This window comes from Plectropomus leopardus, chromosome 22 (genome assembly GCF_026936395.1).
Source record: "Plectropomus leopardus strain MGB_pleo_1.0 chromosome 22, ASM2693639v1, whole genome shotgun sequence".
Classification (NCBI taxonomy): domain Eukaryota; kingdom Metazoa; phylum Chordata; class Actinopteri; order Perciformes; family Serranidae; genus Plectropomus; species Plectropomus leopardus.
This window is the reverse complement of record NC_142197.1, coordinates 20543689-20568972: the sequence shown is the minus strand read 5'-3', so window position 1 is coordinate 20568972 and position 25284 is coordinate 20543689. Positions and strand designations below refer to the sequence as shown.

Below are 25284 nucleotides of genomic sequence, written 5' to 3'. Positions count from 1 at the left end.
AAGCTTGTATGACTGTGTATGATGATGATGATTTCTTTTTATTACTTTATTATTTAAGTCATTTTATTGGTAATAATAGTGTTAATAGTAGCATACACACTTTTTTTATTTCTGTTACAGACTCACAAATAGAAAGACAAAAAAAAGAAAGAAAAACCAAACACACTCAATTCTAGCAATTCACGAACGTATAGGTAAACTTACTATTTCTAACCTTGTCCTAACCAACATTAAGATCAAAATTGAAACCAGCTCCTCATCTCTGTCTCTGTACTGTCATCTCAACACAGACAACATGTAATGTTACAGTGACTGTAGTAGGCCTAACTCTAGGTCAACAACGACAAGACAAAAAGAAAAGATAAATAGAGGACAACAACTGTCATTAACATTTAAAAAAAATGTTAAATTATTTCTGGAGTAGCATACACACTTTATTACTATGGACAATCTAATAAACAACTCATATATAATATAATATAATGTAATATAATATAATATAATATAATATAGTATAATATAGTATAATATAATATAATAAACGTGTTACATGATAAAATAATATGTAGTATAAATATATAACAGCCATTTAAAATGTCTTCTTTAATCTGTAATCTTTCCTTACGTCGTTAATAAAGAGGCTTTTATTTCGAAAATTCCGACGAGAAGTGCCTTTATCTCCTCGTGACTTTGACAGCTGCTGTCCAGACGGCCAGAGAGGAGGAAGGGAGGAGGGAGAGAGAGAAGAGGAGGAGGGAAGCAGCAGGGACACGGTAACCTGCAGGAGGACTCACATGGTCCTGCAGCAGAAGAGCACAGACCACCAGGACTCTCCAAACCTCTTTCACTCAGCTCGCCTTCCTTTCATTTTTGAGGTACTCCTCCGGTTTTATTTTCCCTCCGTTTCACATCCCTGCTCCCGCAGCCCAGTGTCGGTCGGACTTGCGCCGGTAAAGCAGCGCCATGGCTCGGGAGAACGGAGACACCGGCAGAGGAGCGACTTGGAAAAAACAAGTCGACGACATCAAGAAGATTTTTGATTTTAAAGAAGTCCTCGGCACGTGAGTTGGCTAACTTCACCTCAGATACCTCTGCACATGATATTAAAGTTATATTCCCACTGGTGAACATGTGGGGCACCGTAGTGAGTTGACAGTGACCTTAATGCACTTAACCAATGTTACAGTTTTCCAATGATATCCCAATAGGGAATCAAAATATACCTCAGTACTGACCTTACACACTTGGACTTGTTTTACACATTTTTTTTCTGTAATATCACTGCAGCAGAGGCTCATTAACGTTACATGTCTGTGGTTTCTCTGCTTAGCACGGGTTTTTAACCACATCATGGTTTTTTTTATATGACATCACTGTAGTTAGTTAGTGGGCTGTGTGAAATGTAATGTACAATATTTCTGTAATTTTCCTGAATGGGTCTGTTGTGCTAAGAAAAAATACTGTCTCCTCGTTCTCCATAACAGTAGTGACTTAAAAACATTCGTTAATTTAGCTTTCTATTTCAACCATTTATTCAACTTTTGGCAATGTCAATCATTTATCAATTGACGTTACATTTAGCTAACGTTTGCTAATTTATTTAAAGTCATGGTCAGTTACTTTTTGCTGACATGCTAACTCCTTCAGTATTTTTTTGCTTGTTAATTTTAGCTAACTATTGGAGCAGTATACTCATTATTTTAAGCTTTCCATTTTAACAATTTATTCAGCTTTTATTCATTTAAATAATTTATTCAATAACATTACATTTACATTTCAACTCATTATCCCATATTTTTAGCTAACTTGGTATCAAAGTGTCTCTTTAGCTAATGTTATGCCACCGTTATTAGCCTACATTTGGCTAACTATTTGAACAGCAACTTTTTTCTATCAATTTCAACCATTTAATTTTGAGCTGTCTAAATAACTTATTCATTAACTTAACATTAGCTAACATTAGCTAATTTATTTAAACTCATTATCTTTTACCTTTACCTAGAATACTGCTTTAATAATTTTAACTGATAATTGTTTTTAGCAAACGCTATGTTGTAGCTTAGCTGCTAGCCTACTTTTAGCTAACTACTGAAGCAGTGTAGGCACTATTTTTAGCTATCTTTGTTAACCATTTATTAGGAATTATTCATCTGTTGACGTTATATTTAGCTCACCTTACCCAATTTATTACAGCTCATTCTCAGTTACTTTAAGCTACCATATTAACTACCTCAATAATTTTTCATGTCAATTATATCTAGCAAACGTTATGTCCCTATTTATCAGTTTTAGCTTAGTTATTAGCCTAACATTACATTTTTATCTATTTGAACAGTGCACTAACTATTTTTAGCTATCTATTTAAACCATATACATTAGGAAACTTTTAGCTATTTCAATCATGTATACATGACATTAAAAGTTAAATTTAGATAACATTAGCTAATTTATTTCAACTGTTATTTACCTATTAATGATTTTTGGCTAACGTTATGTAACCATTTATCAGTTTTGGTGTAGCTTTTAGCCTGTTTTTTAGCTAATGCCAACTATTTGAATGGTGCATTTATTTATTTATTTATTTATTTATTTGCTGTCTATTTCAACCATTTATCAAACTTTAAGCTATTTCGATCACTTATCCATTAACGTCACATTCAGCTAAAGTTACCTAAATAATTTAATTGATTATCAGTTACTTTTGGCTAACATTAGCATATTAACTACTTCAACCATTTAACCAATTCATTTTTAGTTATTATAAATTCTGCCCTTAGCTTATTTTTGGAGCCATATACTTTTTTAAATTTTTTTTTGAGCAAACTACTAATCAGTTATTCTATCTTGACGTAGGGATACATATTTTAATTAAATGGTAATATTATTTTCCAAAAATAAATTATTGATATCATATTTATTGAAATTCACTTCAGTTTGCCCACTCCATGCAGTAGTGTTCATGTTTTGTGTTAATATGTTTAGTGTTCCATTGTAATTTTATAACAAGTTCACAGAGAACCTCATAGCATTTTTATTATCTCTTGTGCCGTGAGTAATATTCCTGTAGAGTTCCTGTGATTTTAATGTAGTCTGTTCTCCTTCTGTATGTGGTGTTTACATAGGAACCTGTACTACAGCTTTGGGTGACAGTGTTACTTGGAAGTGAGTTTATAGTAGTGCAGTGGTTTATCACATTCTGTAATTTTCCTGGAGGGGATGTTCTTGTTGATGACAGCAAGGCTTAACAGACCACAGGAATTTCGTTCTCACAGCAGTAGTAACAGTGTCGTCATTACACTCACTGTCTCTTTCACCTGAGTCATGAAGGAGATCTTGCTCTCCAGGTCCATGTTAGGAAATCTCACCTCTTCCTCTTCTTCTTCCGTCTTCCATCGTTCTGTCCTCTTCCCTCTCTTTCTCATTCAAACAGTGACAGAATACAGGTTGATGCTCCCAAAATCTCTGACAGCTAGTCCCTGTTAGTGTCTGTCTGCCCATTCTGTTTTTCCTGCTGTGAGGAATGAGCCCCTGCGTCTGTTTGGACGGCAGCCTGGAGGGGGACACACAGTGCAGATGCAGACTGGGATTAACTGCACAGGGATTAGGAAAACTTCCCCTGAATAGAAGGAAGTTCAATCGTGTTGTGTAATGACTGGCTGGCTGGAGTTTGTTACTCCAAATCACCTTAAATTTGGAGCGGATGTGAAAAAAAAATCACACACACACACACACACACACACACACACACACACACACACACACACTTAGGATGCAGACCGGTACAGGACTCAATGATCCGAGTCAGCCATGTTGCAGCCACACATTAACCAGAGCTGCTGACGGATCGTTGAACCTGATGCATCAGCAGAAAAGAGGAAAGGGGGAGTGTGTGTGTCAGATGGGGAAGTGATTTGCGGTGAGCATGGAAACGCAGGATGAAGGAGAGGAGGAAGAAGAGATGGTGGCTGTGACTCAGTGATAAACAGATGAGAGTTTTTATGATGAAGCCAACAGAGTAGGGATGAAAGCAGCAGACTGAAATTTTGTTGTTGTCCAAAATTTGCCAGCTGATTGGATGACCAGCCAAAGACACACTCACAGCAATAACAGTGAAAGTAACAGAAATAGCAATTTAAATGTTTGCAGCAGCATTGTGTTCAGGTGCAGCAGCACCTCAGAATAATAAAGCTCAGGACAAGTCCGAGTGTTACTGCAGCGTTCAATGTTTTCTGCGTCAGCATTTCTGAGCTGCATCTGTGCTGACATGATGTGATGTCACAAATCTGACAGTGACCCATCATATTTTGTCTCCTCACACTGAATCACCCCTACATACACTAGCAAGTTTGTGTGTGTATGTATGTGTGACACACTGAAATCCTGTTCTGGGTCTTAATATCCTTCCTTGGTGTGTGACATACCATTTGTTTGTCTCCTAACAGGGATTAATCTGGCCAGTATTAGCTTATGGTGCCGTGTGTGTGTGTGTGTGTGTGTGTGTGTGTGTGCGCGCACGTGCGTGCGTGCGTGCGTGTGTGTGGTTGCAGGCATGTACATGAGGCACTCCTTGGTGTCTTATTACCATCCCCCGGTGTGTATGCTGTGTGTCCCTGTTGCTCACTAGTCAATAATTCAATACCAACAGGACTGTGTTCTTTGTGCATGTGTGTTTGAGTGAGTCTGTGTGTGTGTGTGTGTGTGTGTGTGTGTGTGTGTGTGTGTGTGTGTGTCTCAGGTAGGCCACACCTCTGCAGGAGGGATCACAGTAAGAAGCAATACTGTGCAAAAGACAGACAAAAAAGAGAGTATGAGTGTGTACTGTTGTCACTTAGAAAATTTCAGTGTGCTGTCACTCAACACAATGCTTGCAAAAGTTTGGATTAACCTCATGTTAAAGGGGCAGTTCTACCCAAAATCAAAAATACAAATTTTTCCTCTTACCTGTAGTACTATTTATCAATCTTGATTTTTTTTTTTTTTTGAGTGTGGAGATATCGGCTGTAGAGATGTGTGCCTTCTGTCCAGTATAATGGAACTAGAAGGCACTTGGCTTTTGGTGCTCTAAGCACCAAAAAATGCATTTGAGAAACTCAACAGTAATGTCCCTTTCCAGAAATCATGACCCAGTTCCATAGACCCTTTTTGTGAGCAGTTTCGTGCAGGAACTAAGGGTGTGCCGTGTCATATCATTCATACTGCTACTATTGGTATATTTTTAATATGATAAGGAAAATTGATATTGTGATAATGGCAATATTTTGACTTGTTGACATAACGACATCATACTGTTTTGCATGGCAACAAAAAGCATGGCTGAAAGTGAAATTGCTTATGGCTCCATGTTGGAAAAGCAAAAAATATGAATTGCTATATAAAGATTAAAGTTTACATTTTTTTTCTTGACAAGTGTAGATATGTAATTTGTGGTGGTAGTTTATTTTGTTGTATATATAAAACTATAAACCAAACTACACCCAGCAACCATATCGCGGCACAGAAGGAAGTGTGCATCTATTCATGGACAAGAGGTTCATGCTTGTGACAGCAGGAGATATAAACATTAATGGCGATGAAACGTTAGCCAGCTCAGTGGTGCTAGGTGGGCTAGCAGTACATGCAAACTTCTCCTGTGCAGTGATTCGGTTGGCAGGTGTAATTAATTCAGAAGAAAATAGTTCCCAGATGAAAATGTTCACAACAAGGTCTGTGGATTACCTTGAGTAACCAGGTCATGATATCTGGAAAGAGACATTGCTATTGAGTTTTTCAAATGTACTTTAAGAAGTCTAGGACTTTAGTGGACACGGTGACACAGTCTTTCCAAGCAGCTCTACAGAAAGACAAAGTGCAAAGTGTGTGTGACTGAGATAGAGACATAAAGTAAAGAGGTGGCAGTGATGGTGGTGCATTGTGGGAACGTCAGTGTGCCATCTAGGGCACGCTGCCCTTAATTGATGCTCCACTTCCCTGCTGCTGGCACTGTTCTCTCCACTGTTTCTGGGACTGCAGAGCCCCACCCCCACACACACACACACACACACTCTCTCTCTCTTTATGTCTCCCTATATCTCCCTCTCTATATCTAACGCTCTGTTATACACCTTCCTGTGTGTTTGTGTGTGTGTGTCCCTGTGTTAAACTCCAACAAGGTTTTCTTTGTTTTTTTTCTTCCTTTGTTTAGTGAAGGCATGAAGCAGATTTTAAAGTTTCCACTCTTTTCTATCTGTTATAAATAGCTTCTTATAAATAGAACAAAAGATGATTGTTTGCTACGTGACAACTTCATCTGTGGACTGCTAGCCCACATTTTTAACAGTGTGTGTGCCTGTTAGATGCACTTACATTTGTGTGTGTGTTTCTAAGTTTGTGCACGCGTGCACACATTCTCAAACACAAGTTTTACCACATTGGAGTGAAATTTGAATACTTCCAGGATGTCAGCAGGCCTGTCCTCTGTTCATCAATCCATCTGTTTCGATCCTCTTCTCTTTTCTTCCATTTTTCGTTCCGTTGAGTCCTCAGGCTGTGATTGGTTGTTGTGTGTTGTTGCTGATGACTGTGTTGGGTTAATGACGCAGCTGTTGTTGTTGATGGCATTGGTAATGTCATCAGTCATTATGTTGGATTACTGAAGGGGCTGAAATGATCAGTTTTGTTTGTTACTGTGATTAGCTGATGACGTTGTTAGCATTGTTTATTTTGCTGATGTACGTCACAATCACATTATTGTCCATACTAGCTTTTGTCAACGAAAATAACAAGATACCAACAAGGTATTGATGACGTGGTTTGTGATTTTGATGGATAGCGAATTGTGTTGTTTTTTGGCATTATTAGTGTTTGGACAGTGACCTCGATGATACTTGTGTTGTTATTCTGTTGTCTATATACATTGAAAATGATATTAATTTGTTTTTGTTGTTCATTCTGTTTGTGATGTTCATGTCAACCAAAAAGATTTGGATTTTTAAGAAAATAATATGAAATCAAGGTCCACTTAATGTTTTTTCCTAGCGGCTTTCAATCTCATGTCACAGTCTTCATCAGTGGGCAGAGATGACTCAGTTGTTACGGAAACAGTCATTGAACTTGTATCACGTGATAACAGGGGATCATTTGCTGTTAACAACAACTGAGCTTCTCTGTGGCAACTGGGCAAATGACATCCACTGCTGATGAATGTGAGATGCAGTTGAAAGCTCTGAGGGATAAAAGCTTGTAAGTTTAACTTGAGTTAAGATTGTTTTGCTATACTACCACCTTCGAGGGCAGGAATGAACTTTTTCATTGGGTCTTAGTTTCCTTTCTATCAGTTGAAATTAAATTGTACTCACAAAACTAACTGGCTGACACTGCAATATTGCTAAAACAAAGTCTGGTGCAGAAAGAAATGTGATCAGTTAGTAGAGTTGGGTGATATGATGGTATATACTTTGTGAAAGTAGAAAAGTATCCACTAGTGTAGATTTGGCGTCACGGTTTCTACCGTGGGAGGTATTCAGGGCAAGTTATATAGCAAATTAGGGCTGGAGTCTTGTATGATCTTGTAAATCCAGCTGCTTCGCAAGGTAATACAATTTGGGCATGGTGGAGAGGAGTAAAGTTGTAAATACAGAAACCTGTAACACTTGAAATTATGTTCCTTTAAAATGTTTATTTTGAAATAGTTTTACTGTGTGGAATCTTTTGTTTTTAACTCTAGTGTCTCATTTGAGGCAGTTGGTTTTTTCTGCCTCCAAGCTGGTGATAACGGTGGCCAGAGGCTTTGTTTTCTGGGTTGTCCGTCCGTACATTCGTCCCTGTTCTTGTGTACATAATATCTCAAGAATACCTTGAGGGAAATGCCTCAAATTTGGCACAAACATCCACTTGGACTCAACAACAAATAGATTAGAATTTGGTGATCAAGTCTAGATTGTATTCCAGTTCCAAATAAAAGAAGAAAAAATTAAGTATGGTATGCTTAATTTAATTAATTTTTACAATGACTGTATTCAGATAAATACTGTTATCATGATGTAAAATTACATACACTGAGACAGAAGATTTGGGCCATATTGCTCGCTACTTGCAGACAGACCAGATCAGATACCTTAAAGTGAATACACCCAGAATCTCTCTTTGCAGGGCTGTGTTGAGGCAAACTCTTTGCGTTTTCAGAACTTTAATTATTGCTGTTGCTGTTATTGTGGCTTTGTTGATGACTCTGTGGGTGATGGTTTTGTTATTTATCACTGTTGACGTTGATACTTTAGTCTGTCTTCTAGTTATAGAGGAGTGGAGGATCAACAGAGATAAATACTGAATATGCTGATCTCAGTTTGGCATCTCAGTGCTACTAAATTTGAGCTACAGTCATGTTACACACCCCGCCCACACACGCACGCACACACACACACACACACACACACACACACACACACACACACACACACACACACTTAAGCAGGACATTTAAAAGCAGCAGAGGGGAAAAGTCACTTTTTCCACTTTATACTTTCAGCAATTAAAACACTTGCTTTTGCCAGCTGTCAGGACTTTCCTCATCACTAAATGCATTTAATGTGAAATTGTGTGTGTGTGTGTGTGTGTGTGTGTGGAGGGGGTGGGGTACCATCCCTCTCTCTGCACAGATTGACACGTGTATCCAGACCTCTGAGTATTAATGATCATAAACTTTAGTCCATTATCGGATCAGCGCTCTATTTTAAGCCTCTCGGCGACCACATCCAGCTTATAATGGCCCTGAGCTGAAAGCCTGTTGTCTCCGTGCTGCTCTGTCCGACAGCTGTGTGCATGCTGGCGTGTTGCTGTCCATGTATGTAAACACAGTCACCATCTTCAAGAAGAAGTACGGAGACAGTTTGTGTAAGAAAACTAATAAAAATGTTTTTTTTAATCACCAAAAAATTAGAAATTTGAAAATTTCAATTGTACTTTTTTTGAGCTACCTCATTCTGTACTATTAGTTGTAAAAAGAGATAAAATTTATGAAGCCTCCATAACATTTCATGCTCTTTTTGTCTGGTGCAACTTGTCCAGATGTCCCACTGTGACTTCTTTTTTTTTATCAGTTTGTTAAGTGACAGCTATTTCAAGAAACACAGGTGAAGATAGAGATGTGCGGAGAGCGCATACGCCCACAAAATACATTTTCCATCCTTAATAAAATCCGCAGGCACAGATGAGGTACATGAACTGTGCAGGGAGACAGAATGAATGCAGGTGCTTTTGGGCAGCTGAGGAAACAGCACACTCAATTGTAATGCGTCAGATTGTTTCTCCTGCCTGCAGGATTTGGTTTCAGGCCTGTTTCGCAATCCTAAAGGGTCTCGACAACAACATCTGCTGTTCGAGAGGGGAATCAGGGCCACAGCCTGCTGGGGGACAAATGTTGCTTGTTCTAATGAAGTTTGAAGTCGTTGGGGCGTCCATATTTTGGTGATCAAGGACGACAGGGTGCCGGGGGTCGACAGAGTTTTAGGGGACGTGAGCAGTGTTGCTAACCGTCCTCCTGCAGGCCATTGGCCTCACAAGACATCATTACAAGTCAACAGAAGCTATTATTTGGTACATTTGTTACAGCTCTGCTCTCTGCAGAGAGGAGCCACACTGTGTATGAATAAGTGTTTTTTGTATTGTCCTCAAGATACCATGAAAGCCCCATTAAAACTCAGTGTCAAATCTTAAGTATTTCTCACATAAACAACCTACAATTGTCATATCAATCCAACTAAGCCCTGCCTATTAAAACAGCACAGACAAAACAACACAGACAGATGTGAAAGTTTTAACTGTTCTTGGAAAGTGTATGTTCATGTAGGCTAACGGAAAAAAAAAAACTTTCCCAGGGTGCAAGAGGAGGTTAGGAGGAGCACAGGACTGCAGCCCTAAATGACAACTAAGTGAAGTATAGACTCACAGCATTGTACTTTATTACATGTCTGTTTTCATACAAACATTTACCTGATGGTGCTGCAGATGACCTTCTGAGATCTACTTGCCAAACGAAAAATCTACCCACCTTTGGGTGAATTTTGGGCCCCGGCTGCCTAGTTTGTCAGGTGGATGACAGTTCACGAGCAGCAATCAACATGTTTGACAGCTGTCTTAGAGAATCCTCAGCTCTGATTGGTTGTTCTCGATCACATGCAGTAAGGACTTTAGAGGCAATACAAAGAGGCAATGAAATATGATTTGTTTCAAAGATCACCTGACTCATGTACAACTGTGTGAATATAGTGGCAGTTCCAGCAGTTATGACAAAAAACATTATTTCTATAAGAGTTAACAATTACAGCTTTAATGCAGAGCATTTAAACATTCTTGTTGCTGGGTTTGAAACATGACCACTGTTTATTAGCTGATTTTCAGAAATGCATTTGCTAGGTAATCTGAGGATTCACACTGAGGTCATGTCCTCTGTGTTGTTTCTGGGAAATGAGGAGATTTAGTGGCCTGAGCGCACCCCGGCTGTGTGAAGAAACAACATTTAGACCCTAATGAATTTGTAGTAAGTATAACTGAAGAGTTGAAAGAATACGTTTGGAAAAGGATGTTTTATGTACTAGCATTAATGTTGGTGGCTTAAAAAAGTATTTTGTGGGTTGTGTTGTGCTGAGGGAAATTAGACTCATCATGACCTCAGCATTTCTTAAATCCTGGCTTGGCAAAAGAAAAGGGAAAGCAGTTAGGGACAAGCCTGTTGAACCAGCCGGGTACACATGTAAAAAAAAAAAAAAAAACCCGTCCTATAAGCAAGGCACCAAAATAATGACTGTGTAACCTTCGGCTGGATTTTGAAATGTGACTGTGAAGCAGAGCTTCACTGAAACAGAGCAGAGCCTGTTTCCCGGATAAATCAAGATTAAATATTTCAGTAAGTGTTGCGGTCACTCTCTGGGAAACGCTCTCATAATGCATCTTGTGTTGGAATTACTTTGGTTTTAGTTTCACCACAAGCTTCCGTCCACTCCCACAGAGCAGCCAAACAACCCTCAGTCTGCAAACCATAACAGTGATTAGCTTAAGTGTCACACTATATAACACATCTGGGCTTCTGGTCGATGGCTAATTCATGCTCAGATTTCCCATAATTCATTTCATCACAGCAGAGGCACAGCTTCATATTCCAACCACACAAAATGCTGGAAGCCGTGAGTAGATTGATATCCGCAGAGTTTATTTATTTGAAAACGCGCAAGGTCACTATTGTTAATGCTTTCTTAGGAGAGCTTCAACAGTAAACTCAATGGCTGTGATAGCAGGCGACTGCTGACAGATTTTCATCCTCTACCTGAACAGAAAGGCAAGTCAGAAAGCAGCTTAGCATATTTTCCCTTGAGGCACGGCTGCTTCTGACAGTGGCAGTGCAAAATATTACAAAATACTAGAGCAGAGGAGGAGGAAGAAGACGGAGAAGAAAAAGAGATAACTGAGTGGAAATAAGGAATTGTAATGAAAAGCAATGAGGGAGGGGAATGGAAGCACATATAAGCATTAGGGGGTGGCCTCAGGGGCCCCTACGGGTGTCCTGTTCCACCGCTAAAGGATAAATATGTTGGAAGTGATTCTTCAATCAGCCTTCTTTTCCTTCCACCATCTGTTGTCTCCAGAAACTCTAAAAGAACAGCACTCTCATCTTGTTTTGTGCCTTCAGATTTCCCTCCAAACACAAACTGACGATTTTGATCATAATGAATTAATGGTGAACCGCCGCAGCGTTTGGCTCACATGAGAAACGGCTGCCCAGTTTGGGGAGAGGATGTGGGGCACTGTTCAGAATCCAGAGTGAATCATCAAGCAGACTGTCTCAGTCTGGGTCTGTGTGCGCGCTCTCTCTGCGAGGCTTTGTCCTCCGCAGGAACACAGAGATCTGAGCCTCCCTCTCTTTCAGCTCGTCTCCTGTTGAGACTGCAGTGAGCCAGAGAACAGGTTGCACAGCTGCAGCTGTTTCAGAGCAGAAAACTTTGCAAAAAGAGATAGATTCATCCCAGATGTTGTGGTGAATGAAAATTTGTGTTTCTTTTGACCTCTAGTGATCACCGTAATGCTTTTAGCCACATTAACAGAATTGTATCTCCAGGAAGCTTTTATCAGTTGGTTGTTTTCAACCATGATCTATGCGAGGGTTCCCTGGTAGATGAGATTTTCACTGCTATCAGTTAACAGATGTGGGTACATGTTTGATTGTACCGTATATGCGCCACTGTGTCTTGTGATTGTTTTGTTCTTTTAAACTTTAGATGAACTCACCATGCAGATGCAGTGTTCTTACAAGTATGATATATGCTCCTGACCCAGCACTAGAAGAAACAAAAACAGTGCCAAATTCAAAATGAACTGTTCGTTTCTCAATGATACCCAGAGGTCTTTGTGGAAAGTTTATCAAACCATTTCCAGAATGCTGGTTTTACAGCTCAGCATCAGTTAACCCCTTGAAACCTGAGCAAATTGACTTAACCATGTTCAAAAATATGGGAGGAAGGCAATGAGCAAATTCACAAGAAATTGCGGAAAATTAGCACGGAATTAGAAAAAAATTGCCAAAAAATTAACACACAAAAAAAGAAAAGAAAAGTAGAAAAAACATAATAATAATAACAATAATAATAATAATAATAATAACACAACAAGAAGTTTGAAAACGCAATTGTAATTAACTTTAAATATGTAATTATAATTCTAGAAAAACATCTTTTTTTAAAATAATTATTTTCTGGTATTTTTTTTCTTTTTTTTTTCTCTCTCACTCTCTCTCTCTTTAAAATTATCAGTTCATTCCTTGTCAGCTTTTCTAAATCTCTTGTAGTTTACGGGACATCTCTTGTCAGCTTGCTTGTTGCCTTTTTAGCCATATTTCAAAAGAAATCAATTTTTTTTTTCTAAGTTTTAAATGCTTGTGAAAGACGACTTAACATAACACGAGAAACTGATGTTGATCCGGGTTTCAGAGGGTTAAGGGCACCACCACTGTCTTTGTTGTTAGCTGTAATCTGATCTTGATACAGTGCATCACAGTTGTAAATGTCTGTTCAAGGGACCTGGAACATTTCCGTCACAAAGGCGTTTAGAAAATGTGTCACGGAGAAAAAGTAGTTCACCTTGGGGAAAGCATGTCCTATAGGCAACTCATTAAAGAAAAAAATTAAATGTTAGGCAGGTGTAAAATAACAATAGAACAAAGGTGACTGATCAGGTTTGGGGTGATTTGCATCATAGTCAATGTAACTCATGTTCAGTCAAAGATGCTGCAGAATCTTCCTCCTCATGGCCTAAAGTGTCCTGGGAACCAGAATAATCTGCGAGCTCATGTTTTATTTGCTCATACAGATGCATCTGGTCCCCCCTGCTGTTCAGACAGACTTCCAGCCAACCTGTTCCGCTTCTGGCCAATCTGTTTATTGTATATGAGATGTGTTTCAGATGATTTCAGCCTTACAACTTATAGAGTCTTTGCACCTCATGTAAATTACATGATGACATATTTTTTGTCTTTCACGCCTTTGCATCGGGGACTCTATGGCGAGCATGAACCTAGCGCCACTGAGGCATTTTAAAAAACAACCGAGATCACAGCAGCTGATTTGGAACTTTCTATTTAAATGCTATTCAAAATCCTGATAGCAAAAACGGAAACACATACAGACATATTGGTGCTACATCGCAGCTCGTTTCTGCTGTAATCAGTTTAAATTTGTCCCTCGCTCAGCACCACATCACACGTTTTGTTGAGCTCATCGGTTGTAGACTGACAGATTTGCACATTTTTGTGTACAGCTGTAGATAACACTCCTTGGAAATCGAAAATTAACGAAGAGGTTTAGACGAATTTGCATTTGCAGTTTGGTCTGGCACTCTCAGACCAGGCCTAGAGTGCCTTTTAGCAACATTATGCTCATTTATTAATTAACTTGCTGAGGCGACAGATGAGGGCAGCCTAATTCAATGTGGATGCTTTTCAGCTTCTAAACTATTGTATTCTGATATTAGGTATAACACCACTTCTGTCCACTTCCTGCAGGATGGGTTTGAAGTGCTGAGTTGTAATCAGCCTGCAGTTAGCATCACTCTTTCTTGGGTCGTAATCTGGTAAAATTCATCATTCTATAAAAATTATTCATGTAATAATATAGTAAAATTAAAGTAAAGTTACCGTGGCCATAAGTCGAATGTTGTGTTCGCACTATAAGCAGCAACGTAACGGTGTGAAATGATAAATTATTGCTGAATCGCTACTGAAATGTTCCTCAAGAGCTCATTAACGTAGTTATAACGCCACAGGCTTGTGTCTCTGCTACATGCCACAAAGCAACGCTGTGGTTAATGATTCACCACATCATTGGTCAGCTCAACTTTTATTTGTCGTTTGTCAGTGTGTATTTTGATATCACTGGGTTCCACTGAAAATGACTTGTAGCCTGTTTCTCAAAGTATGAACACAGCTGAACACTTGACATTTTGCGCAGGTCATTCCTGTAATGAGCACCAACGTCCAAGAATCTTTGTCACCATCAGTTTATCTGTAATTTTATACTAGTTTAAATACAGCTGTAGGCTGTCTAGCCTTGACGTGTGATCAGTGAGATCTAGGTGGTAGTTGTGACCAGTGGACAAGACATTTTTATTTCTGTAGTTAGTTTTATGTAGAGTCATTTTTATTCGCTAATAACTCACCTGCTCCTCGTCTTCGTTTAATGTTTTATTTAAATAGAATAATCTTTGTGGGGCCTTATCCTATAGCTATCTGATTGCTGAGATTAATTATAGTGTAACAGCGTGTACCCAAATAATATTTGGCAGGCATGCAGAAGGTTGCCATGGTAACAGCTTGCTGTTGCCCATCAGATTGTGAATGATTGGTGCCGTTAATGGAAACAGCGCTGCAGCAGCTCCACTGCTGGCCAGAATGCACTCCGTCTTCTGGACAGGTAATTTGGGGAGGAATGAACTCACGCAAAGAAACACACTCTCTCACACACACACACACACACACACACAGATGAGCCAAGTCACAAAAAACAAAAGATACACAGTATCTGAAAATGTCAGAGAATCTCTCTCTCTCTCTCTCTTTTTTTCACACACACACACACACACACACACACACACACATACACATACACACATATACGGGCCAAAGCACAGCATATTTATGTAAATCCAGTTTTTGTTTAAAACTTACCAAAACTAACACACATACACAGTGTTACTATAAAATGACACGTACACACTTTCTGCTCTGGTAGGCATTACACTTCTCAAGAGTGACACACACACACACAAGCGCACACACACTCATCGGCACCTTAGGGGCTTTTTCTGTATTATAGCAGACCTACTTTCACAGAGTCCCACTACTGTACTTAGATGAGTGTGTGTGTGTGTGTGTGTGTGTGTGTGTGTGTGTGTGTGTGTGTGTGTGTGTGTGTGTGTGTGTTTATCTAGCGCAGCTTGGCCCAGATACACTCAAGTTGTCCTTGAGCAGAGCACAATGTTGCGCACAAAAACAAACGCTGAAGTGCCAAAGTTTTGAAATGAGTTGTAACAAGTTTTAAGGAGAGAGATTGAGGCTGTGTTGCAGCTTTACCATTTTGTCACACCCAGCTGTGTGTGTGTGTGTGTGTGTGTGTGTGTGTGTGTGTGTGAGAAAAAATGTCCTATGCGTCATCAGTGTAGTCAGAGCAGCGCTGTCTAGCTTTCAGTTATTTGTCTGAATGCCACTTAAGCGCACACACTCACACACAGTGCATATAGTCACAGCTCTGAAGCAGATGTGTGTTTCATCATTTAATTTGTATGTTGGTGTGATGACATCAATGTGACATAATAGTCAGTCATTCACATTTTGTGTTTAGGAGGGGAAAACATTTGTACTTTGAATGATGCTCACTGGATTTCCAAAAACATAATTGTAGAAATGACCCTGATTGATTGAAAGAGGTTTTATTGTCATTCGGGAGCAAATACAAATGACAGCTTATAGTTCAGCGCAGACTGTTTCTTTTCTGCCCCTCAGACATCACTGGTCAGGTTTGGGATTTATGCATATAAACAGCTGCAGTAACGTTGTTTTCTAAACGTTATATAAAGGAAGAGAACAGCTAAACTCTGTATCTTCTTGATGGGCAATTAGAGAAGCCTGATTTTTGCGGCTAGATTTTTCTTGGAGAATGCAGATTTATGGCACTATATCTGTAACCACACAGAGCTGGACTTTAGTTTACAGTATATGCAACATCCCTGGTGCGATTGCACGGGAAAATCAACTGTTGCATGTCATATTCTTCTCATGTCCCTGTGTTTCCTGTCTGTCCCTCAACTGTCGCTACAGTAACATTAAAGGCAAAAGGAGAGGCAAAAAAATCTCTACGAGATGAAAGATCATTGCAATGTTCGACTAAAACTAAAACCCAGTTAAAAAAATAACAACTAAAAGTCTCAAAAATTCTGAATATTTGTAACATTCACTATTATTATTCTTATTATTATAGACTGATTTACCCTGTAACAGAAAACTGTGCTCTCAATGCTCACAGCCCTCTAATGGCACAGAGACACTAAACTTGCATCAAAGAACTGGTGGCAACGAAGGCTGACTGTTGCATTGCCTCATGTTGCCTGTGTCTTGGCCAGAAAGTTGCACCTGAACACATCGCAGAAACTACAGCCAAAGGCCAACAAGCACGTTTGTCTGTGCCTGCGTGAGAAGACATAACTCTCCATAGCAGCAGGTAGATTAGATTATTATTATTAGATTATTACAGTAGATTATAATTGTCATTAAAAAAGGGAAAACTAGAAGACAGACAGGCAAGATCTAAAATGCTACTTTGCCTGTTAGTACCAGCTAGTACTTTAACAGCACAACCTCACGTTAAAAGAACAAATTCTATATTCACTGTATTCACTGTATTAAATAACACAATCACAAACCATTTCTGCCAAATGGCTAAAAATATACTCTTACCTCATATCATAAGTTTGTTTGGATCCCACGCCCTCTTGACTTAAGCCGTTAGTTTACTTTACTCATTCTGTTTTCCTTCTCGTGTACTGAGCCGAACTGCCAATCAGATGCCGATTTGAAATACTAAAAAAAATGCTGACTTGTGCCAATTGTGCAAAATACACCACCGCCAAGACAAGAGTTTTTTCAAAACATGAAAAAAGGCAATGAGAAACTTAGGAAGAAATTACCCAAAAATTACCCCCCAAAAAAACTGTAAAAAAGTACAAGTAAAAAAATTTAAACAAGAAAAAAAAGAAAGAGGAAATGTAAACAAACAAGGAAATTACCTGAAAAAAGTGATTAAAAATAATTATATTTCTCTAAAATAATTTTAAATATATAAGTAGAATAATTGAAAATATAGTTTTTATTACAAGTGTGACAAGGTGTCAGCTGCAGCCTGGAGTCGTATGGTTTCAACATGAGGTCAGCCGTGGAAGATGAAAAGCTAGCTGGCATGATCAGTGATGATGAAAAGCACAGCTTTAAAAAGAAATATTTTTCCATTCCATTACTTTCTTGCAATTTGTGAAACGTTTCTTGTCAAATTGCTCTTTGCCTTTTTTCCCTGTGTTTTCAAAAGGAAAGCACACTAATTTGCTCCAGGTTAGAAAGTTTAAATACTTGTCGAGGCGTCAGAACGTAGCACAAGAAAAGTAATGTCAATCCAGCATTCAAAGGGATAAAGGAATAGTTTTGTATTTTTTTAAATACATTTATTGTCTCTTTAACCTTGTTAGATTCATAACTCTGCCTCATGTCTGCATGCTAAAAATTGAGCCAAAGCCAGGCTTAGCTTAGTTTAAAGATGGGAAACAGGAGGAAATAGCTAACCTAGCTCTGTACATTGGTAACAAAATCCACTTAGCAGCACCTCTAAAACAAAAAATATGAACCAACATGTATTGTGTCTTTTTATCCTGTATAAAAATCAAAGTGTAAAGAGTGTGTTGGACGATTTCTTAGCAGGGTATAGTGCCTTCCTGGTTTCTTAACTGGTAAGGGGTAAGGGTTTTAAGATTTATAAAATTCATAAAAAAATAATTAGGCACATAACCCCAAAAGCAAAACCACAAGTTGTTTTTACACTTGGTCGAAAAGCATCTGACACGTTAATTTTTCAATAACCACACCGTAAAATCTGACAAGTTGATCTTACTTAAGATAATCTTGGAGGCTGATTACTGTGAAAAGGGAAGGTAAATATAACTGTGAATCTTAATACGTGTTTACTTTTATCTAAGTGTTAAGTTTGCTTGAACTTTTTGAACTTTTGTTAAATTGTTGCAACTTAAAATGTGAAATTAACTTGTTCTTGCCAAGTAATAGCAACTTCGGTAAACCAAGTCAGTCTGACTTAACTTGATCATGATAAAGAGGATTTTGCCGATCATGAAGTTTCGAGATCTGTGAGTTCTGTTTTCTTAACATGTTTAAGAGAATACAATTATGACTGACTCATTTGCAATTGGCTGAATACAGATATAAAACACAGTAAACTTGGTTTACAGAAGTTGTTGAAACTTAGAGAGATTAATTTAATCAAACTTCTTAATTTTAAATTGCAACAACTTTACAAAAGTAAGTAAATACAACTAAATTGTAAGTAAACTTAGCAATTAGATATTAAGTTGGCATGAATTAAGATTAATAGTTTACACTTTTCAAGGCAGTTGGTTTCCTGGATTTATTCAGGTGAAATCAACTTGTCAGATTTTACAGCGCAGGTTTCTGAGTGCACATAAACATTAAAAGTATCAGATATTGCTGTTGGGTTGGTTTGATGAAACGCTGAACACCATTATTGCATGTTTGCATGGCACTAAAGAACTGGCTCCTGATTCTCTCATGGAGCCTGCATTATTTGGGAGCTGACATCATTATTAGGTCATATCCTTCAGCCACACTTTAACACTTATATTACATTCACATTTCATTTGTGTCGCTGACACTCCTATTTACAGTTATTCATAATGATCAGGTTTGCTTGGCAGTTGGTGGGAGCCTTCCACTTTTTGACCTAAAGGCCTGCGGCACCCTGACGCAACCTTCTGCTCCTGTTAACACACCTCCCGTGTTATGTTTGTGTACCTTCTGATAGCGTGACGTTAGCAGTGATTTATATTAATTCGTAATCTATTGAACGGAGCCAAGATAAAGCTGACTAAATGACTGTTATGCTGCACCACTACCTTGTTAACATCTTTTCTCTTGTGTGTGACTGTGTCTGGGTGTGACGGAGATACATGTAGTTAGGTTTGTATGTGTGTATATAAGAAATACAGTGGAGCTGGGAAAAACAAGTGTGAGCATGTATCAGTGTGTGCCACGACATGACATTGTCTTTAAATATTAGCAATAGGCTTGTTTATACTGAAAGAACCAATACAATAGAGACAGTTTTATCATGAATCTCTAAAGCAAACATCTCCGTCGTGGAGGAAGCTTTGCCTGTTAATTACTTATTTGTCTGGGAACAAAGAGCGACATCTCTCAGCTTGTTGCAGGGAAGCTAGAGGGCCCTTCAGTTACACTCTCATTCATTCTTTAAACAGATGCTGGGGCTTCAGTTTAAACATAACCGATGCCACTCAGCTGATGCCAGAGTGACCTAAGCTTCACAAATGAAAGGATTTGCATCTCCATTGTACATTTTGCACCTTTTGTATTTTGCATTGTCTGTATTTGGGGTTCACTGTACTTTTAAACGACAAGTCTTTTCTGACAGAGGAGTCAGAGGATGTGTTGCCCTCCTTAACTGTCACTCAGTCTCCACTCTTTTAAGATAACAGGAATGGAAAACATAATGAAAGGGCTGCATCTCAGACAGTGATGTTGACTCACAGCTTGTGATACATGTAGATTAAATCCCCATCGACCCAACAGGTAATATAGACGGACTACATGGTTGTTTCACCTCTTTTGCTGCTTTTCAAACAACAGCTCAGTATATATTGATATGTTTTTATAAGATGTCCTTGAATTCAGGTGTCCCGGTCTCTTAACGCTGAAAACACTACAAGCAGCAGTGAAGTGTTGGTCTTCCGCATGCTGACATGCAGTGGCTCTGGAAAGCTGTTGCTCCAAGCTGCAGTCACTTGCATACGGAATATCAGCAGCCAGGGCACCTGGTGGCTCTTTGCGTGTGCTCCCTATACAGAGGTTGTTTCCTTGCCGTAGTGGCCGCGGGTTAGATTTCGACCTCGCCCCCATGCTGCATGCCCCCCCCCAACTTCATGCTCGAACTATCCTATCGATGAAAGGCAATAAAGCCTCAAAAAATAATCCTTTTGTTTTCTCTCTCTGTTTGCCACCCTCACTCAGCATGGCTCTTGTTGTCCTGACTTGGAGTCTGCAGTGCTGTGCTGGCAGTGCTCATGTTGCTGTCACTGCAGTCAGCCTTGTACCTTTTTGCTACATTTGATGCTATTGTTGGCCATCCATTGTGTGTGAGTGTAGGCCTATGTGTGTGTGTGTAAGTGTTTAGGGCAGTCTCCAAGGTCACAGGAGACAAACTGCTGAGTCACCTACTGCTCCGTCATCAAAACAACCTTCTTGCAGTCGCAGTCTATTAAGGTAATGCTCTGTTGCTTTTATTAGAGACTTAAGACATTAATAAATGTTACAATTACATAAAGGACGCTGTCATAATACCCGGTATTCCTTGATCTGACCTTCTCACCTATACACAATCAGCTAGCACAGCTGTGGGTGCTAAAGTTTGTGCTTGAAGTTGAGTGAAAAATGTAAAAATATAATATAGCAAGTAACAATACAGCAAAAGAAGAACCAAAAAAACCCTTTTGTGTGTGGTTTTGCAAGAGTTAGTCAGGCAATGAGCATTCCTTGATTGCTCCTTCCACCAGCTACAGCTTACTTTTTATATTTAGGGAGCATAACCAGAGCACCAATCGTGTTGCAGAAAACCTGGATAGTATTTGTTTCTGTTAATACTAAAATCTGCATTCGTGGTTTGTCTGGGGTTTTTTTTTTTTTTTTGGCCAAGCTGTGGCCATAGCTTGTATAAAAATAATGGACGTTACCATGACGTCACTCATTGGTTTGTAGATGTAGAGTTTGGCATTTTAGTCATCACCATCTTGGATTTCTGGAGCTGACCATATTTGGACAAAAGGGTGGAGCTGAATGAGAAGTTGAGGACCCGATCTGTAGACAGAGTGTCATTCAAAGCAGCCTGTCATTAAATATGCCAAATTTAAATCTAACCTCCGTGCAGTCGTCATAAATGTGAAAAAAAAGTACATTTACCCCTGAAAAGGAAAAGCAACGCAAGTCAGTGCTAGTTACTAATAGATATTAGCAGAATATGTGCACTTAAAGGTCCCTTTTAAGTGCACATAAGGAACATAGGGTTTTGTTTCGTGTTTTTGGACACTAATGGTACTACATGTGCATGACTGAGTCTCCAGATTGTTGTGGATAGGAAAGGAAGTATGCATGACCACCTGTGGAAAAAAACTGTTTGCAGCCTAGTGGTCCTGGTATTGATGCTCATGTATGTTTTCCCAGACTGCATGGGAGAAAACAGGCTGTGGGAGGGGTACTTGAGGATGTTGGAGGCTCTGCATGTGCAACGTTGGTGGAGTATGTCTGACAGGGATATGTCTGGCGAGGTACCTTAACATGGAGGTCTAAGGGGAATGACTTGCTCTTGGAGCCAACCTCAAGTGGCCATTAGAGGAACTGCAGTTTTTGGCACTTTCACATTGGCTTCATTTTTCATCCCAGGAGATTTCTGCTTGGTTCTGGCAGCTGCATAGCTATAGCTAACACCTTTGTTGTTAAGGAGTTGCCTGAGGAGAGATCGGCTCCTAAATACTCTACTGTGTTCACCAGCTAGATGCTAACTTTAACCCAAGTTTATGAGAGCAGTTAACCAAAACTGAAAAAAACAAAAATACCAAAAAATGATGAGAAACAAAATGCTTTGTATAGATGATGGGAACTGCAGGGTGGGTCAAGATTATATGTGGGTTTGCAGTCGCAACTTTAAGCATCTCCTTTCTCAAGGCACATTTGATCTAGTGAGTGATGTTCCAGGAGTCATCATTTATAGTGCTGTTTCCTTTTTTCCCCTTTTTTCTCCTCTTTTGTGTAACATGTTGTCATTTTAGTCTTAGGAACATCTACCCATACTCATGACTCAGATTGAAAAACATGCATAAAGGACCATGAACACACACACAGTCTTGCTTTCACACACAACATGGGTATACCCAGAGTCCTCACACACACACAGGCTGAAGCTGTGTTTCCCCGAGATCCCAGTATTGGTCAGGACTGTTGCCATGGCGAATCCATAACTCTGAGGCTGTGTGCATGTGTGTCCATGTGTGAGTGATATGAACACAAAAAAGACAGGAGGCATCATTTTTCTTTCCTCTGTAGTCACTCCCCTTTTCCACTTACTTATACACACACACACACACACACACGCACGCACGCACGCACGCACACACACACACACACACACACACACACACACACACACACACACACACACACACACACACACCTTATGCCACTCCTGAATCCAGCTCATCAGTTGTTTTAGCACTAATTCTCCGTTAGAAAAACAGTGGGAAAAAAATGAGCTGAAACAAAAAAATGAAATAAAATGAGTTGAATCAGAAGCATTTTCAAATACATGATACAGCCAAAGAATGTATTAGAAACATTATTCAAACAAGATAATATGACCTAAAACATTAACATTGTTGCCTGCTTTTTCATCATCAGTGGTTGCTTTAAAGGAACAGTTAACAGCGAAATCCAAAATACATATTTTTCATCTTATTGGTTTAATTGGATATATCAGCTGTAGAGATGCCTGCCTTCTCTCCAGTATAATGGAACCAGATGTCACCCAGCATGCAGTGCTCAAAATGCAAAAACATGCATTTAAAAAGCTCAACAGCAACGTCTTTTCCCCAGAAATCATGACCGGGATACTCAAGATAATCCACCAACCTTGTTGTGAGTGGTTTCATGTAGGGACAGTCAACCGTATCACAGCACAGAAAGAGGCGTTCATCTACTCATGGATAGAAGGCTGATGCTTGTGAAAGCAAGAGGTTTAAACACTATTCCTGCTGGCAATGGTCGTCAAAATGATGTCAGAAAGATGTTGGACTCTGACCTCTCAGAGGTGTTAAATTTTGGTTGGAATGAAAATCAAGTCAGTATTTTAAATTTCTAATGAAGTTAGAATTTCACGTGGTATGGACGTTCAAATTACAACGTTTGGCGGGTGTTGGTTTCCATTAACACCTAAATGTCGGTATTCATGACTTTGGCATGGGGCATTTGGAAGATGTCAGATTTGGTTGCTTAACAACACAACTTAAAACCAGCAAAATATCAGCGTAATCTTTTGTCAGTATTTTATATTCAATACAAGTGACGTTGGCATTAAAATTTTGTCACATAGTGTTACTGCCTTAATTCAACCAAATATTAACGTTGAAAGCTAGTGAGGGTTAGTGGGTGTAGCTCTGTAGAGAGAAAATAGTTCCTACATGAAAATGCTTGCAAAAAGGTCTGTGGATCATCTTGAATAACCAGGTCATGATTTGTGTAAAGAGTCATTGTTGTTGAGTTTTTCAAATGTATTTTTCTAGGCACTTTGAGCACCAAAAGCTGAGTGCCATCTAGTTCCATTGTAACGGGGTGTGGTAAGACCCAAATGCAGCACAACAGGGCAGGTGAGTAGTTGATAATGACCTTTATTTAATCTTTTGGCAGATTGAATGGAGCAAAGGAGTGTATAATCAGGTTGCAGGTATGTAGGGACAGTTATCAGTTCTGCGGTGAAGCAGAGTTCATGGGTCAGGCAGAGTTCGTAGAGTGACTTGGGTGAGCTCACATTCACAGGTGATAGTTCAGATTTTGAGTGGGGAAGTTGTGAACGTAGAGCAGACTGGCAGGTGAATGTATCAGGTAAGTTGCAGAGACACTTAAAGCAGGGAGCTCCTGGGAGAAGCGGGGACTCCAGAGAGGGGCAGGCAAGGCTCGTGGTCAGGGAGGAAGCAGAGTTGGCGTCAGGCAGGCAGCGGAGCAGAGGAATCCAGTAGGAGCAGGCAGCGGGATCAATAAGGACAGGCGGGGAATTGATGTACCATCAGAACAATAAACACTAGCGGCGCTCACACAGAGGAGATGTTTTGCTCGGCAGGAGGCTCTGAAGACGGCTGAAAGAATGGCGACCGCTCCCGACGGAGCTGAAGCAGTAGAACACTGCACAGCCACAGGCAGAGGTGAACCAGGAAGTGCACAGGAAAAACTGGTGGTTGGAGACAAAAGGCTGTTAGGTTTGCCGGGGCAGAGTCGAGGACTGGTGGTCAGAGGTGAGCCGAATCGAAGCCAGGAGAACAGTCCAAGAGTGCTGGAAGGTCAGGCATGGAAGCGAAGACAATCTGGGCAAGAGTGAGGGATTTGGGGGTGGAGTAAGTGGAAAAAATCCCACAGCAGCAGGAGGGAGGCAGAGCAGACTTAAATCCATTATATTGGAGAGAATCAGCTAATATCTCCAACACTTGGTAACTCACACTAAAACAATCTAGACTGATAAATAGCACTACAGGTAAGAGGAAAAATATGTATTTTTGATTATGGGGTGAACTGTCACTTTAAAGCCGTTCTTATCAGCCTTAGTTTGACTTGTGTTTAGTGCCAGTCTGCAAATATTTGCCTACCAACCTCAGCTTTGGCTCCTTTTCTGTAGAAGAGTGGCAGCCTGTTAATTCAGTATGTCACAGTTTAGGTCCAGATAACAGTTTGTTTTGTCTGCAGTTTGGAGAAATCCACATCTGTTTTTTGTTGAATCTCTGTTTTGAGTTCATCTGAATTATGGTTTTAAATCATTATTACTCATAACACGCACCTCAGTATGTCTTTAACATAAATCCAGTGCATTAATTCAGCCACTTTAAATCTTTATTATTTGATGGTGACCTGAAGTAATCTCTCCCAGCATGTATTGGTTCATGTTTTTCTGTTAATGTTTAATTTGGTCCTACAGAGCTCTGCATGCATGTCCCATCTGTTGTGGTATTGCTGGTGGAGTGGAGCCCATTCTTCACACCCATATGGACAATGCCGTGGATTACAATGTGTTGCGCTTTTAGGCCAAATTCTGCTTGACATGTCTGTTATGTGGATTTTTATCTTAATTGCATTGAAGGCTGTACAAGCATTTTCTCTCTCTCTCTCTCTCTCTCTCTCTCTCTCTCTCTCTCTCTCTCTCTCTCTCT

General features: G+C 39.5%; 1 protein-coding gene across 1 annotated transcript in view; it reads left to right on the top strand.

Annotated features, from left to right (window-relative positions):
- The first annotated feature begins 707 nt into the window (after positions 1–707).
- Positions 708–25284, top strand: part of camk1da (calcium/calmodulin-dependent protein kinase 1Da) — an 82978-nt gene continuing 58401 nt past the window's right edge. The window contains exon 1 of the mRNA XM_088072670.1: positions 708–1061. Within this exon, the coding sequence (XP_087928796.1) occupies positions 964–1061 (98 nt within the window). The 5' untranslated portion in view covers positions 708–963. The remainder of the gene's footprint in view (positions 1062–25284) is intronic.